This window comes from Thamnophis elegans, chromosome 14 (genome assembly GCF_009769535.1).
Source record: "Thamnophis elegans isolate rThaEle1 chromosome 14, rThaEle1.pri, whole genome shotgun sequence".
NCBI classification, from domain to species: Eukaryota; Metazoa; Chordata; class Lepidosauria; order Squamata; family Colubridae; genus Thamnophis; species Thamnophis elegans.
This window is the reverse complement of record NC_045554.1, coordinates 22,864,844-22,881,040: the sequence shown is the minus strand read 5'-3', so window position 1 is coordinate 22,881,040 and position 16,197 is coordinate 22,864,844. Positions and strand designations below refer to the sequence as shown.

The following is a 16,197-nucleotide window of genomic DNA, read 5'->3' as shown; positions in this document are numbered from 1 at the left end:
GTACCTTGTTCCTGGAAGGTGCAAGCACCCAAATCTATTCAGTCTAGTTTCAACTGAGCCAAAGCCCGGCTTTGCACCCCATCCAGGCCACGAATGCCTCTAGGGCACTAGGGCAGGATATCCACAGGATCCCTCAGGTGAGCCAGTGTGGAGATGTAAAGCTAGGTATCATCATCATACTGATGATACCTCACCTGAAGCCATCAAATCACCTCACCCAGAATCCTCATGCAGATATTCAATAGGGAGGGAGAGAGGACCAAGCTCTGTGGCATCCCACAAAGTAGGGGCTGTGGGATGGACTTCTTCCCTCCATCAACACCAACTGAAAAAGACCCCATAGAAGGAGGAGAACCAGCAAAGTGCCCCCATCTCCTGAAGCTAGTCCAGAAGGTCACCATCATTAACAATGCTGAAGGCCACTGGGAGGTCAAAAGAGCAGGAATGGTAGCACTGCCCTCATCTCACTCCAGCCAAAGGTCATCAAAGAGCAAAATCAATGCTTTTTTAGTCCCATAATCTGACCTCAATCCTGACTAAAAGCAGTCCAAACAATTTACTTCATCAAAGATCCTCTAAAGCTGCCATATGACCACTTTTTTCCACGACCTCCCCTTAAAAAGTCCCTTGAGAAGAGGATGAGCCAGCACCTCTGTAAACTATTGAAACCAGTCCCTCCCTCTGTCAACCCTGAAGCCATCTTGGAGCTTCAGTGCTGCCATATTGGAGCTGAGGGATAGGGAGTGGGGATTAGATATAGTTGGGGTTGTATAGTCAACAGACCACCAGACAGCACCTGATTGGACCATGTGACTGATTGTTTTGGGGTTGAAGGAAAAACTTTTACTTTTAATTATGTGAAAACCATGGGAACCTTCAGAGTCTGTTTTCACCAGATTCGTGCCAATATGATATAGCCAATAAAGCTTTTCTTTGAGGAATTAATCTGTGTTGGAGTTTTGCTTGGTATGGGTCTATTATCTGGAACCCTGACACCCTCAAGGAAGAATGAACAACCACTCAGACCCAATCACGTATCCCTTCCCAAGTGGCCTTGACAACCAGAGGTCTTAGATTCAAATACAGGAGTGGCTGACCCCTTCAAAACCCCTGCCCACTTCCTCAGATTCAACAGGATGAAACTTCATACAGATAATTTTAAAAGACTTCACCCATGTAACCTCCACTGGTTCTGCCCCAACACAGTGAATCCAAGCAACTATATCCACAAGATGCACCATATTATTCCTCACAGCAACCTTGTAGGTAAATCCCACTATTAAGCCTTCCAGGGAGAGATCAGGTCACATGAAACTGAGGGGTGGCTGAAATAAGTGGCTACCAAGGCTTTGGCCAGACTCCTTCTGTCAAGCTCCTTCTGGAATCCATTTGGGTCCATTAATCCCCTGGAATTAGCCAGTCTAATAGGACGCGCCTCCTTGCAGAAACAGGAGGTGACAGAGAACTAGAGGCTTAGCAGGGAGTGATCTGACGAAGACAGAGAGAAAGCAATGTCTCCCCAAAATCTAGAACACCCTGTCATAGTTCTGACAGTCACATGTATGACCACTATTATACAATTTGTTCTGGATAACTGGGAAGAGGCTGTTATGGTGGCCATGAACTCTGAACTACCTCAGATCCTGTTCCAGAGAAGGCAAGCTGAAGTCCCCAAGACCATAAGCCTGGGAAACTCCATTGCCAACTTGCCCATGGAGTCAACAAACTCAGGCAAGGAGGGAAGCTGGTACAATAGCAATATTGTTAAATATATGGTGTATAATCAGTTTAATTAAATTTAAATCCTCTAATCCCTTTTACTTTTGGGAGTGGACCCCAATCATTTCAAGTATGGTCCTTGACTCAAGAAAATTTCACAACCTATTCTAAGTTGTACAGGCATTGTGACATATTTGCATCCAAAAGACCTTTTAATTGCTGGTCTCAGAATATCTTCTTGAAGGATTATTTATTCAATAAATACTTGGAGTTAATCTAAACTGGTACAAATAGCTCACCCGCTCTTCTAGAAGATACTGCTGGTCAAATTCTAAGGAGTAGAACTCAATAGGGAAGCTGCAAGGGTTCTTCACTACCACTTCAGCTTCATCTCCAACGCCATAGGGAAGGAGAGGCCCCAGTTCCAGGAGGGAGGGGCTGAATTCAAGACGTGGCTCCAGGCCTTGCCCAGAGACATTCAGCAGCAGTTGTTGAGTGCTCTGTGAAATGCTCAAGATCAGGACATTGTGGTATAATTTCTAGGATGTAAAAAATAATATCATTTATTATAAATAAGAACAGGTAAAAAGGCCCCCAATTCACCTAAACCCCAAAGCCTCCTAGCTTCAGTTAATAGTGTTTGTTCAACTCAGAACAGCTGGACAGATATGGGTTCTGTCCTGTTGGAGTTAACCCAAAAGATTTGCTGTCTATCTGGACTCTTGGTATGTAATCAGTGTCTGGCCAGTCACTTTGGGGTATCATTCTCTTCACAGCGTTTGAGCTCAGAATGGGAAGCCCAGCTGTTCTTCCATATAAATCCAATTTAAGAGCAGGAATGGCATGTGGACAGAATCCTGGCAGGGAAGGTGAGGAAATATCCAGGCACGATGCCTCCTTAATAAATCTACTTTGCAGATTGACTGGTTGGTGTCACAGTGGGATGGATATGGTATAGCATAGCTCTGCAGAGCTTCATGAAACCCAGCATATACCTGCCTGCCAGGAGACCCTATGGGACCAAAGCCACCCTGAAGGGATGATTGTTCTGACCTAGGCTTCCTGATAAAGCATAAATCACATTCTTAGTCCCCAAAACCCTCTTTTATTTAAATGGCTGTGAATTATGGTCATTCACACAGCCCGTAATGAATCACAAACAGTCTGTGTAAAGTCTGACAGACGTCTGCTCAAGTTGCCAAAGTCTTTCAGGGTAATATTGATAAGCACCCACCTTTTTAAAAAATATATTTTTATTCTTTTTAAACAAAACAACACATACAAAACAAAGCAAGAGAGGAAAGAAGAACAACTTTCCTCCATTTCATCAAGCATGTCATTTGGTTACAAGTTTTTGTGCATCAATTCTTAAATTTAGAACTAACATCACTGGTTTACATTAAACATAACTAAATGTTTCACTGTCAATGAGCATTATGTGTTCAGATTACCATTAATATTCTTTCATTTGTAACAATCCTTATTTCCTTGAATTCATAATTATCTATCAAATAACAATGAGTCCTTAAAGTATTATAGTATCACCTATCTCTAAGGAGTAAAAGCAAAGATTGGAACAAAGAATTCCCATTGGTTTATAATAAACATTCATATTTTCAATTGACTATAATGTCTCCAATCGTCCAGAATTCCAAGAATGGTTTCGATAAGCACCCACCTTTATCTCCCTTGAAATGCTGCCAGAGACCTAATTGACAATTAGTTTGGCAAGGCCAAATGTAGCACAGTCAAACAGAGCTTCTCAGAGTTTGTACTGACCAGAATGAACTAATTGCTTCCTGCAAAGGCTCACGTCCATTTGCTCCTCTTTTATGTCTTATGAGAGGGGCCAATCATCTCCAAGTCTTACTCCTGAGTCGCTCCTTTGTCTTAACTGTTTTTGCCTTCTGGCAGCTCTGCACATGCGCACACTGGGAACAAGATCACACTGTTCTTCTGCCTCATTGATGTCAGGCTCCAGAGGCTCCGGAGGCAGCACATCACTACCAGATGGCCTTGGCTCGCTCTCTGCCTCCGACACAAAGCCCTCATCTGAGCCTTCCCCAGGACTGGCCCATGTTCCCCCACAACCTCCTCAATGCCCAACTCTGCTGCCAGCTCCGCAGGCCACTTGTGGACCACAACACTGATCAAGAAAGTAGGGATACTTTGTAGATCCCAAGAAAACAGCAATTTCCTCGTTTGATCTAAAGAAACCCTCCAGATCAGCAGCAGAGACAACGGACATTTGGCAGAACTAAAACTGTGATAACCAGGATAACAAGATTACAAGCTGGAGCAGTTTGTAGACAGAGGATTGAAACTGGGTGAGACAACTTTCAATTTTTATACTAGAGACTTAAACCCAAATAAAAGCATTTTTAAAAAAAAGATTCTCCAAAACTAAGAAAGCAGTGATTTAATACACGTAGAAAGATTATGCCCAAAAGTGAAACAAATTTTTGATTCTGAAGCTTTAAAATATAGAAAGCCTGGACTAGAACTGGTAGTAGTATGAAAAATGACTTAAATTGTGGATAACACTTTTTGATTATTGGAAGAAATTGTATAAAGAAAAAGGAATCTCTTTTTTTCCCCTCAATTTTTTTTCTGACAGTCAGCTGTTTAATGCTGAAACCTTGAACAGGGATGCCACCTACTGGCGAAAGAAGATATTATACTAGAACACAGTGGGGAATGACCTTGACAGTGAGGATTAAGTGATAAAATAAGAAAAAATAAAGAGAACAAAGGAAATAGTGAAAGACAAACAACATCTGGAAGGCCTTTTATTTTGGTTCCATATCTTCTGCTGTTTTGGCAGCTTGGAAGTACTAAGTGGGCCTTTTGACAATTTCTAAGGCAAGGTGAATTAAAATTAACAAGAAGCTTCTTTGAAATTGATTCTGTGGATTAAAGACATTTGGAGAAATTTGGTAGGCCAATCTGGATTATTAAGACTATTTGTTAGAAACACTCTACGAAGCGAAAAGGAAAAAATAAAAATTAAACAAAACTTACAAATTTGGGGAATTTAGAGGGCATAAATTGGAAAATTCTAAGGACTATAAATTTAGGAGATTTTGAGAAACAGTTCCAGGACTGTGTAAATTCTATTAACATTGCCGTTTTTGGTGTTTCTAGGAAACTGGGATATTGGAATCTTAATGGAATCTTGAATTACTATTAACTCATTAAATGAGTATAAGATGTTTCAACAGGGTAAAACAATGCTTTATAAAGAAATATTGATGTTTCAATACATTCACAGATATGAAAGGAATCATAGGGAGATGATGGAATTGATGCAGGATAAAGATGTAAGACTAGAAAACACTCAGTAAATGATAATAAAATTTAGAAAATAAAGAAGAAAACAGAAAGAGCTGAGGAAAAAAAAGAGGAGATAAAGCCAAAAATGACACAAGTTGAGAAAGATATGGAAGAGATAGCAATAAAAACAGAACAGACAGATTATACTCTAAGAGTTCAAAATATAGAAGAAAGCAAAAGTTCTCTCAAGAATGATGAAAGAATTACAGATGGGTTCTTTAGAGATCCAAGACACAAGAGATACATGTGGTAGATGAAATACTAAGATTAAATAAATGTGATGTAAGGAGCTACAAGATCTCAAGGGAGAAGCATGAAAGATTTACCAAAAAGTCAATAAGAGCTGACATTCTAAAAAGGGTAAGAGATGATGGAAAGATATAAAATACTTCTTTGGGTGGCTATTTTATTAAGAAGTAGAAAAAAAAGGTAGAAAGTAGAAATGGGGAAAATAGAATTATGTATATTGATATAGAATAGAATACATCATGACTACTATATGTATACAAATGTTAAAAGTTGAAAGATTATGATTATGTATATCTAAAAATATTACTACTATTATTACTGTGTGTAAAATATATCAACCAAGACAATACTTTGTCCACCAAGCACCTATGGATGTTAAATAAAAAACTATAAATAAAATTATATATATAAAAAAAATCTTTGCATAATTGTCCAATGAAGCCCTCCCTTTCTTTGTTTCTCCTGCCATCAATGCATCTCTGCTCTTCCTGAAAACACTTCAGATACTTGCTGTGTTCCAAACAGTTTTTTTCATTTCGTACCTCTTCTCTTGGGGCAAACTTGACCTGCACGTTGAGCCGCTCTCCGGGACCCAGGATCCCATATGGGGGAATCATCTCAAAGACATGGGGCTTCACCTTGTGTTCCCGCATTTTCCGGCGCAAGGTCATCGGCATGTGCTTATCCACCTGAGCTTACAACAAACAATGAAGTCATGAGCAAAGCTTGCCTCTTTATGCCATTCTGAAGAATCCTTGTGAAGGACAGCACACCTTGGAGGACAAGAATTATTGCCTCAGCCCTCACCAAACTTTTGACCGATTTTCTAGAAACACCTTTAAGGTGTCCCTGGAAGTAGGGTGGTTTTTCATCAATATGAACAAGGATGAAAGGTTTTTCCTTTGAGGCTAATAGAGGTTTCAAGAGAAACAAGAATCCAACTCCATCTTCTCTACTGCACAGGCATATTCCTGATCCATAGTATGTGATTAAAAACTTATCAAATAGAGGATAGGGTCATTAAGCTGCGTGGGATTTTATTTTGCATTTTGAATTATTTGCATGGGAAAAAACAGAATCAGGATTTGTGTAATCAAGCCTCTGTGACAAATCTTACACAATTTATCTTATTAAATTTATATGAAAACAAGAATATTGTTTTTCACTTCTAAACATTTTCCTGAATGTTACACAGATCAAAAGGGCTCAGCCCAAAAACCAAAACTGCACCTTTCAAGCTGCTTAACTTCCAGCCCACACCAAATTCCTACAGATCAAGTTGCTTTTCAAGATGCAATCAAAGAAGAGCAAAACAAGATATATTTCAGTGTTGTGTTACCTTTTTCATTTGTTCATTGCTTGTGGCAAACCACTCACATACGACCTGCAGTTGATTGTGAAGCTGTATGGTCTCTACCTGGCACTGTCCACACTGGACAGCAGAGAACTCCAGATTGTCACTGGACATGCAGAGAGATGGCATGATCACCGTTGCCCGAAGAAAGATGTGGAATGTGGGACCAGCAACAACCTACAGTGAATCGTATCAAACCCTCCTGAGCATAATGCATGGTGTATGACTTCCATTCTCCCCCAAACCCACCTACCCCCACCCTCAGAACTTCTGAATTAACCATAGGTCAAATGCCCAAGAGGCACATGGACACCACCTTCCCTGGACCCTCTGGTCCTGATTACTTGAAAAAGGAAATGAAAACAATCCAGACAATTCAGCCCCCATTGCCTGCAGGCCATCACAGTCCTGGAGAATCATCTCAACCACTGCTCCACTCCATCTCGTTGTAAGCAGGTGACACTCCAGGGCAGCCTTAGGTTCCTTCCCACCAAGCAGGGTGGCCTGGATCACATTCCAAGCCAACTTGGCTAGATAAAGGCACAGTCATTCTGCTCTTGCAGTTGTTAAGATAAGCTGTTGGTTCTACAGACGGGCTAAACTTTTCATCGGATAAACTGTTCAACTCTACTTGCCCAGCTAACACATCACATCCCCTATCTTTTCCTTTCATGGGCAATACTGTAACTCATGCCAACGGGCGTCCTGATTCTGCAAATTACAATTGCACTATCAAAAACCCTACAAAGTAGATGATTGAAGTATAAACAGTAACCCTGCAGTTCTCTGGTATCACCCCGCACAAAACGAAGGCTAGACCTACTAAATTGCCCTGTCCCAGCCAGCTAATGAACCCAGTGGGGTTCAGAGGGAGCTTAGGATCATTTGAGGATCTGTTGCAGGGTTCGACAAAGCCCTGGTGGCTATCTAGAATGAGAAGGCATCTGGGTTCTGGATTACATTAGATCATGCTTAAATGGCCTTCACCTTGATCCCAGAACTCCCCCTGGTTTTCGGAGATGCTGAGGGAGATGAAGTGGGAAAAGAAACATCTAGAACACAGTTGGTGGATCACAGGAGCAAATCTCACCATACACAGGCTGGGGCCACTAGCAGTAAGAGCCCCATGGAACTAAGGGTAGTGAAGCACAAATATTTCTTTCTTCAGTGTGAGATCCAGGCCCCTCCTGGCTGATTAAGGCCACGTGGGAGAGTGTGTGTGATTGCATTAGGCCAAGGGTGTCAAACTTAAGGCCCGGGGGCAGGATCCGGCCTGCGGGGTACTTAGATCTGGCCAGCGGGGCCACCCTGAAAACAGCAAAGGACCAGCCCTCAGTGCTCCTACCAGCAAAAACGGGTTCCTGAGCTCCATTTTTGGCTGCCACGACCTCCCGCCACTCTCTGCCATTGAAAATGGAGCTCAAGAGGGCTGCACTCAGAAGCCCATTTTCACTGGCAGAGCGCTTGGGCCCCCACAGGGTTCCAGACAGGTGTCACATTGAACTGGCCATGCCCACCCTGGCACGCCAACCCCGGCCCCACGAGGTCAAACACAACACCGATGCGACCCTCAATGAAATTGAGTTTGACACCCCTGGTTTAGGCGAAGGCAACTCCTTCTTGACAGAGAGAGTGGTCCCACCATTTTCAAGGAAGTGGAGGTGAGCTCCTTCCTCAATGCATCATATTCTGACCAGTGGTGGGATTCAGCCAGTTCGCACCACTTCGGTAGAACCGGTTGTTAACTTTCTGAGCAGTTTAGTGAACTGGTTGTTGGAAGAAATCAGTAGGGCAGAGAACCAGTTGTTAATTTATTTGAAACCCACCACTGAGTCTGACCCACCTAGTCTAGACATTCTTTGGCCATTTTCCCCCTTTTCGGGACAATAGTGGTGCATAACTCTGTATCTGTGTGTACACGCTTGTGTGCCTCTGTGTGTATATGTGTATAAAACAAACTTTGAAGCACCTTGATGGGCAACAGCACTTCTGTCTCTCCAAGGGCACAGCCGACACTCTGGGGGTCAAACCATATTTCGAACGTCTCTGTCTCACAGAAAGGTAGATTCTTCACACGATCCAGTTCAGTATTGAAACCTGACTCAGGATAACAGCAATAGAAACAGCTCTCACTACTTATGAAAATAAACAACTGTTGAACTCCATACATATTGCATCTTGTACAGAAGTGCTGGTTCCTTACTAACAACTGCAGAAGGGCAGATGGTGAGAAACAGATAGCCAAGTCCTACATTCTGAGCATTGCACAGAGCTTTGGCTTGACTGGGGCTTAATATGAAATGTGAATATAGTCATTAGGAATTGTAAGCATTTGGACTTCCAACAGAGAGATTCAAAGGGGGGAATATAGTTAGGATAGGTTAGCAAAGGTAAGGGAATAAGAAATGATATCAATTATATTTGGGTTTGCGGAAATACCATCCCATGGAAACATAAACTGAGACCTGAAAGAGACACCTACAATAATAGAAAAGAAAGAGAGAGGAGGAGAGAATGAAAGGAAGATGGGGGAAAGAAGAAAGAGGGAAGGAGAGGAGGATGGAAGGGACAGGAAGAGAAGGAGAGAGGGTATGTAGGGGAAAAGGAAGAGTAGGAGTAGGAGAAAGGGAAGGGAAGAAGGAAGGGAAAGGAGAGGAAGAAAGTAGAGAAGGGAGGGAGGGAGAAAAGAAAGGGAAAATAAGGTGGTGTTACAACAGGAGGAAGGGATGGTAAACAAAGCAACCCAAACTGTATATGTATATTATAACCTATCAAATGAAATAATCAATGTATATGAATGATAAATGTAAAGAAGAATAATTATGTGAATGTACACTTAAAATGGTATGTAAGAGAATAAAAAAAATAAAAAATTTCTGGAAAAAAAGGCTTAGAAGAAGAATATAAACAATTTGAATTAAAATCACAAAAAGAACCACAAAAATAGACTTAAGAACTGGAATAGAGCTGATTAGACACAAATTAAATCTTATAAGAAAGGATGAATTGGCACAACAAATAAAAAGAACAAATGAAAATGAAGGTAAAAGGTAAAAAATTGAGAATAAAATTGAAATTACTACAGGACTCTAGGAATAATGGTGGTTTTGGGCTCCCAGGCTAGGAATTATATTATCAGGCCGCAGCTCTCATCTGGCTAAAAGATTGGGTGAATTTAAAGAACAGAAGGCTATTGTTATTAGAAGGGCATGACTGGCAATTAGGCTGGCATGCCTTCCTCTGGTATGGCAGAAATATGGGGCAAAAATGTATGGAGTGTGTTACTTAACATTTGGAAAAAATTAAACTACAACATTATAGGAAAGTACAGTCTGGCTTTCTCCAATGGAGGCAATAATATATCCAAATCTTATAAATTGGGGAAAAATTGTATGCTACAAGGATATTTTAGATGAAAGGGGTGATCTTAAATATCCAGACAACAATTGCAGAGTCAGACTTATCCTGGTGACTGTATTTTCAGATCCAATCAAGGCACGAAAAAGATGTTAAATTATGGGGTGTAAATAAAGAACAAACAGCACTGGATAAAATTTTAATGGGGACAGATTTTCTAGAGGAAGAGATAAAAATGGAGGAAGAGATAAAATGGAGGAAGAAATAAAGAAATTATGATTGCCTGGGCAAAGAATTTTGACTACAATATGGAACTAGAAAAATGGTTAAAAATTTGTGAGAAACTACAAGCTGATGATGGCCACAGCTTATAAAGAAAACGACTACAAAATGTTTTATAGGTGGCATTTGCTGCCTGCAAGACTGGCCAAAATGTATAAGAACTCCTCCGCCAAATGCTGGAAATGTAACAGATTCCAGGAACATACTACCACATGTGATGGACATGTAGGAAAGCAAGGAATTACTGGGAGAAAATTCATAATTGGTTAGAAATGATAACTGTGCAACATATTGAGTTCAAACCGAAACATGCCTTTTAGGTATACTGTCAGAAAGTTAAGTCAAAGCAACTGAATACTTAGTGTTACATATTGATGGCAGCAAGAATCATGTATGGTAAATATTAGAAAAATGTGAACATCCCACCGGATGATGATATAATTAGGAAAATTTGGGATTGTGCTGAAATGGATAGATTAACCTTAAAAATTAAAGATAAAGAAGACTCGAAATATTATAGGACATGGAATAAATTTTATGAATGGATAGAGACAAGAGGTAGAAATGAGAGGGAAGTTGACGAATGTCAATAACTGTTAGTATGGAAAATAAAGATGCTATAGAATTATGGATATAATATGGAAAAATTGTAAATAGGCTAATGTAAGTAGAAATGTAGTTAAAACTCATTTTGTTTTTCTTTTTTTACTTTGGTTGTATTATTATAATTACTGTAAATATATTATTGTTATATTTATTAGCTTGTTAAGTATGTTAAGATTTGCTATTGCTTTTTCTTTGGCTTTACTTTATTTGTAATTGTTACCCTGACATGGCACTGTCTTTTCAATAAAGTATACATGTCTGGGTGTGCATATCTACATATATACAGTATGTATGTACACGTGTGTATATTGAACAGACTGAATCAGGGCTTACCATTTGTTTATTTTATTTTTATTGGTGCTGCTAAGCAACAAATTAGACCTGGCATTATTTTTGATCACACTAACAGAAGCCTCTTCTAGTCTGGGGTAAAAGGGCGGCAGTAAGTTGACTCATGTTGCAAACACAGATAAAAGTGAGCAAGGCTAGGAAGAGATCCTAAGAGAACCTCGCTCCCTCACTGCAATCTCCATGACATACAAGATGATCAGCAATGAACAAAGCTACAATATTTGGAACATATTAAAAAACTATGTTTTTCCAGTAAACGTGGGAAGTTTCTATGTATTTTGTCCCATTTTAATTATTTGGGCTTTAAACCATTGTTCACTGTTTCAATGTAGGCTAGGAAAAAAAATGGAATGATGCCCTTCTTGTACCTGTGTCCCGTAGGTCCCGTCGATCTGCATGGAAGGAGACAGGGAAGTGGCCGGTGTTTGTGATCTTGATGATGTGAGTTCTGATGGTGCCCATGATTATGTAGCCAAAATCTAAGATATACTCAGGTAGTTGGGCTCTAAAAAAAACCATAATGTGTGAGAGAAATAAACTAAGGTTATTTGTGTAAAAGAGAAATAACATGACAGAGTCCATTTTGACAGACTCCATTTTACACTCTACTTAAAGCTAAAGCTAAATACTAAAATACTTAAGACAGCAGTATCATAAGTGACTTTTGTAACACTCAGCTAATAATTTAAAAACAATTGAACTATTAGGGGATTTCCAGAAGGGGAAGTTCAAGTGAGGGGAAATTTAACTGAGAAATAATTGGATGGGCCAGGGAATGCTGGCGTCAGTCTTAGTCTCAAGAGGCTGGCGTGGGTGGATTATATTGTTATGATCTTCATAGGAACTGAACTGAATGGGGATTTTCTGTTAAGGGGGATATTTATGGGAAACAACTGGTTGAATAATGGCCAAGTACCATTGTATAACATGTATTATATAACCGGTGACCTGTACCCCCCAAATACTGTATTTAAACACTGTGTCTGGACCTAGCAGACATTCTCTTTCTATCTTTCATGATTGAGAATCCTTTTGCAAAAGCCTATAATAAATAACTAAATAAATGTTTTTTGTTGTTCATAATCTCCTTGACTGAAATAGAGTATTTTTCTCACAATGTGGATGATGTTAACATAAACAGGATGAGTGATATTTTCCACAAAATCTCACATTTCACCAGTTCATTCATTTCAACTACACTAAAGATTAGCATGACCAGGCTGTGCTTATGAGGGAGAGAAAGGGAGTCAAGCAGCAAGCCATAGAATCAGAGGGCTGGAAGAAACTTTGGAGGTCTTCAAGTCCAACACTCTGCCCATGGAAAAGGAATCCTTATACCATCACAGAGAAACGGTTGTCCAATCTTGAAAACCTCCAACGATGGAGCACCACAAATCATGGAGACGAGCTGTTCCATTGATTAAATCTTCTGTCAAGAAATTTCTTCCTAGTTTGAGATTGGATCTTCTGCTGAAGAGCGTGTTGCTCCTTGTCCTGCCCTCTGGTGCTTTGTAGAATAGGTTGACCCCCTCTGCTCTGTGACAGTCCCTCAGGTACTGGAAGACAGTATCCTGTCACCCCAAGTCCTTCTTGTTAGGCTAGAGATGCCTAGTGTCAACCATCCCATTCATTCACCCAGCAAAGAAAGACTCCTGGGCCATTGTTTTGTCAAGAGTATACTTGATTGAGCTTAATCTGGCTGTTTTTTCACACAGACAATGCAATTAACATTCCCTTTGCCATGGCCACACACACACACACACCCCAGCAAATATCCAATTAAGTGCTGGTATATTGTTTGGGTAAAGGGCAGAGGTGGTATTCAGCAGGTTCTGACCAGTTCTGGAGAACTGGTAGCGAAATTTTGAGTAGTTCAGAGAACCGGTAAATACCACCTCTGACTGTCCCTGCCTCCATCTATTCTTTGCCTCCCAAGTCCCAGTTGATCAGGAGGAATTGTGGATTTTGTCACACCCACCAAGCCATGCCCACAGAACCGGTAGTAAAAAAATTTGAATCCCACCACTGGTAAAGGGCCTTCAGTTCTATAGGCTTTTCTGCTTTGCAGTCTGTTGGGTGACCTTGGCTAGCAGGTGTTCCTCATTCCTCATCAGGCGTGCTTAGGTTTCCCTCCACCCTGCCCCCATCTCCTCCCTGCTTTCCAATCCTCTTCCTTCCCCATTGCTGCCATCCCCCATTGCTAATGTCAGGCTGCCAGCTTTTCAAAACTTGGCTTGGGGGATGGCAGCCATGAGACCTAGTTCCTTAACTATTCATCATTCAACCCCTTCCCTTGCATCTTCATGCACAGGAATCCTTTCATAAGCATTCACTCAGCTTAGAGAAGAGAACCCCACAGCTAGCCTCTGAGGCTAGACAGTTTGCCACCCAGCTAAAGAGAGGCCTTAAAGACCAGGTGAAAAGGTTTGATTTTGGAGTGTGAGTTTTGTTGATGAGTCCCTGGGAAAACTCCTAGAAGCCCATCCTCTTGGACCAGAAAAATGCTATATGCACTCACTTGACCAGTTTCCGGCGAGCTCGCTGACAGGCAGCAGGGTCATCTGCTGAAACAGAGGCCAGCAGCTTCTGCTGCTCCAGAGAGTGCTCTTGAACAAGCAGCCTTTCCAATTCCAACTGCAGTTGTGTGTCGAGCTAAGACATCAGGAAGAGTCAACAACTCTAGCATGTCCATGGCAGCATTAGACTTCTACTCTTACATCCTGACCTCAACCAGATCAGGATGTACCCCCCCCCCCCAAAAAAAAAAGAAGCATTGGCCTTTGGTTCCACTCCCTAAGGTGGTTGTGTCATGCAGGAGGGTGGTTGCTCCTCATGGGGCTCAATTCCAGGCCAGGTGACAGTCAGATGGGAAAGCTGTTCCTCTTACCATGGTGAAGGATTCTTCCATAGGTGGTTCAGTGGCCAATGCTTCGGAATTACTGGTGAAATCTTTCTGTGTTTCCTGCTCTAGTCGCTGCTTCACTTCTTTGAGGATGCTGCTGTACCGCTCATTTCCTATGTAAAACAGGAAGGCCAGACATTCTGAACTGAGAAATGCACTTGAAAGAGACTTTGCTCTTTTCAATGGCTTCCATGTTCTGGACTCCACCTTTCAGGGTGCATTTAACAATACCAATGGTCTAATTTGGCTCCTTTGTTGCTTTCCACTTGGATGGTTAAGCAGTCCATGGTTGTATCTTGAGGATATTGAGCCCCATGCTTTAGAATACTTTCCCTAAGAAAGTGGGCTCTTCCTTCCTCTATTTTTCAATATAGTGGGAACATAGAAAAACCACCTCTTTTTTTTTATGGTTAATTATTTATTGATGCTGATTTTAGTTTTTATATTGTAAGCATACAAATGTTTATGTTCTAAATTTTGTATTTTTAATTCTTGGAAGTTGCCTTAAAATCATGTATTGACTGAAAGCTGGACTATCTAAATAATAAAAATATTTAAAAATGAAATTTTCATTTAAAATTAAAAGACTGCCATGTTAGTTTGGTTGGAAGGTTTCTATTTATACGCTAGTGTTTTGATATTGAGCTTGTTTGTTTAAATACAGGACACTGATTTAAGGTCTGACAACTACAAATGCATTTTTCTTTGCTGTTACAGTATAAATGTTGCCATGCACACAAGAATTAACTAGTAAGGCTCCTTTTAAAAAACAAGTCCAGTGCTGAAAATCATTGCTTTAGAATGGGCTCATTGAGCTGTTGTTTATATGTGGTTGAGGCAAAAATGGCTAGCTGATATTTTTCATGCACCTGCAGATACTTTGGCCAAGAGCATGATTTTAAGAAAAAAAAATGAAATATTCTCAGGAAGGGAAAGCAATATTTAAAATTAACCCTTTTAGCCGACATTTGTGATTCTAATATGAAAAAGATATTTGGGAATCCTAGTATGAAAACCAAGATAACAAGGACTTTGAGTTCTGTTTAAACAGAATTATCAATTAAAAGATTGTAATTTGAAACCCAAAACAAAAAATAATATTTCATGCACACTGCTGGTGAATATTTATAAAGAAATTAACTTATATATTTCAGCTATATTAGCTTCATGGGAAAACAAAGTACTCTTACCACGAATATTTCTGGGCAGATCCAAGCAAATTCTAGGGAAAACACCCTGTCCTTTCAGAGTGATACTATCTGGTTCCAGATGAGCCACCTGTATTTGGAAGGTTCTCTGAAAGACCTCTGGGACTCCTGGTAAGTAATAGACCTTCAATATTTGTTCTTTTCCTGAGTCAATATAATTCTAGAAAATGGAAAAATCAGAAAGAGGAAACTCTTCAGCCTTTGCACAAAACACCCAGCAATCTTTCCTTGGCTTTCACAGCTCCCAAGGAATCCAAATGTTTGTTCCAGAGTACGGAGATAGTTCACCATTGACTTGCAAAGGTATTAAACAAGATAGGAACCACAGTCCAGTCTCAAAATGATGAGAATGCCCATCAATTCTGCAAATAGCAGCAAAAGGGGAAAGCCTATTTCTCTGATAGATTAGATAGATAGATTGTTTATTTATATGCCGCCCTTTTCCCTGGGGGGACTCAGGGCGGCTCACAATCAAAAGGGAAGGGGGGACAGACTTTTACATATAAGACAGTACATGATTAAAACGCAACATTCATACCATTCGGGCGGGTAACAATCTTTAGCCCCAGGCCTGACGGGATAGCCAGATTCTAAGGGCTGTGCGGAAGGACTGGAGGGTGGTGAGGGTACGAAGCTCCACGGGGAGATCGTTCCATTGGGTCGGGGCTACCACCGAGAAGGCTCTCCTCCGCGTGGTGGCCAGTCGGCATTGGCCAGTGGATGGAACTCGGAGGAGGCCTAAACGATGAGATCTAATGGGTCGTATGGAGGTGATCGGCAGTAGGCGGTCTCTCAAGTACCCAGATCCACTACCATGAAGTGCTTTATAGGTGGCA

General features: G+C 40.8%; 1 protein-coding gene across 1 annotated transcript in view; it reads right to left on the bottom strand.

Moving 5' to 3' along the window:
• Positions 1-16,197, bottom strand: part of HYDIN (HYDIN axonemal central pair apparatus protein) — a 269,552-nt gene that overhangs the window by 123,229 nt on the left and 130,126 nt on the right. The window contains exons 28-35 of the mRNA XM_032231077.1: positions 15,344-15,521; positions 14,139-14,266; positions 13,770-13,903; positions 11,620-11,756; positions 8,625-8,752; positions 6,641-6,832; positions 5,844-5,990; positions 2,019-2,258 (exon numbers count right to left, since the gene is read on the bottom strand). Coding sequence (XP_032086968.1) covers positions 2,019-2,258; positions 5,844-5,990; positions 6,641-6,832; positions 8,625-8,752; positions 11,620-11,756; positions 13,770-13,903; positions 14,139-14,266; positions 15,344-15,521 — 1,284 coding nt within the window. The remainder of the gene's footprint in view (positions 1-2,018; positions 2,259-5,843; positions 5,991-6,640; positions 6,833-8,624; positions 8,753-11,619; positions 11,757-13,769; positions 13,904-14,138; positions 14,267-15,343; positions 15,522-16,197) is intronic.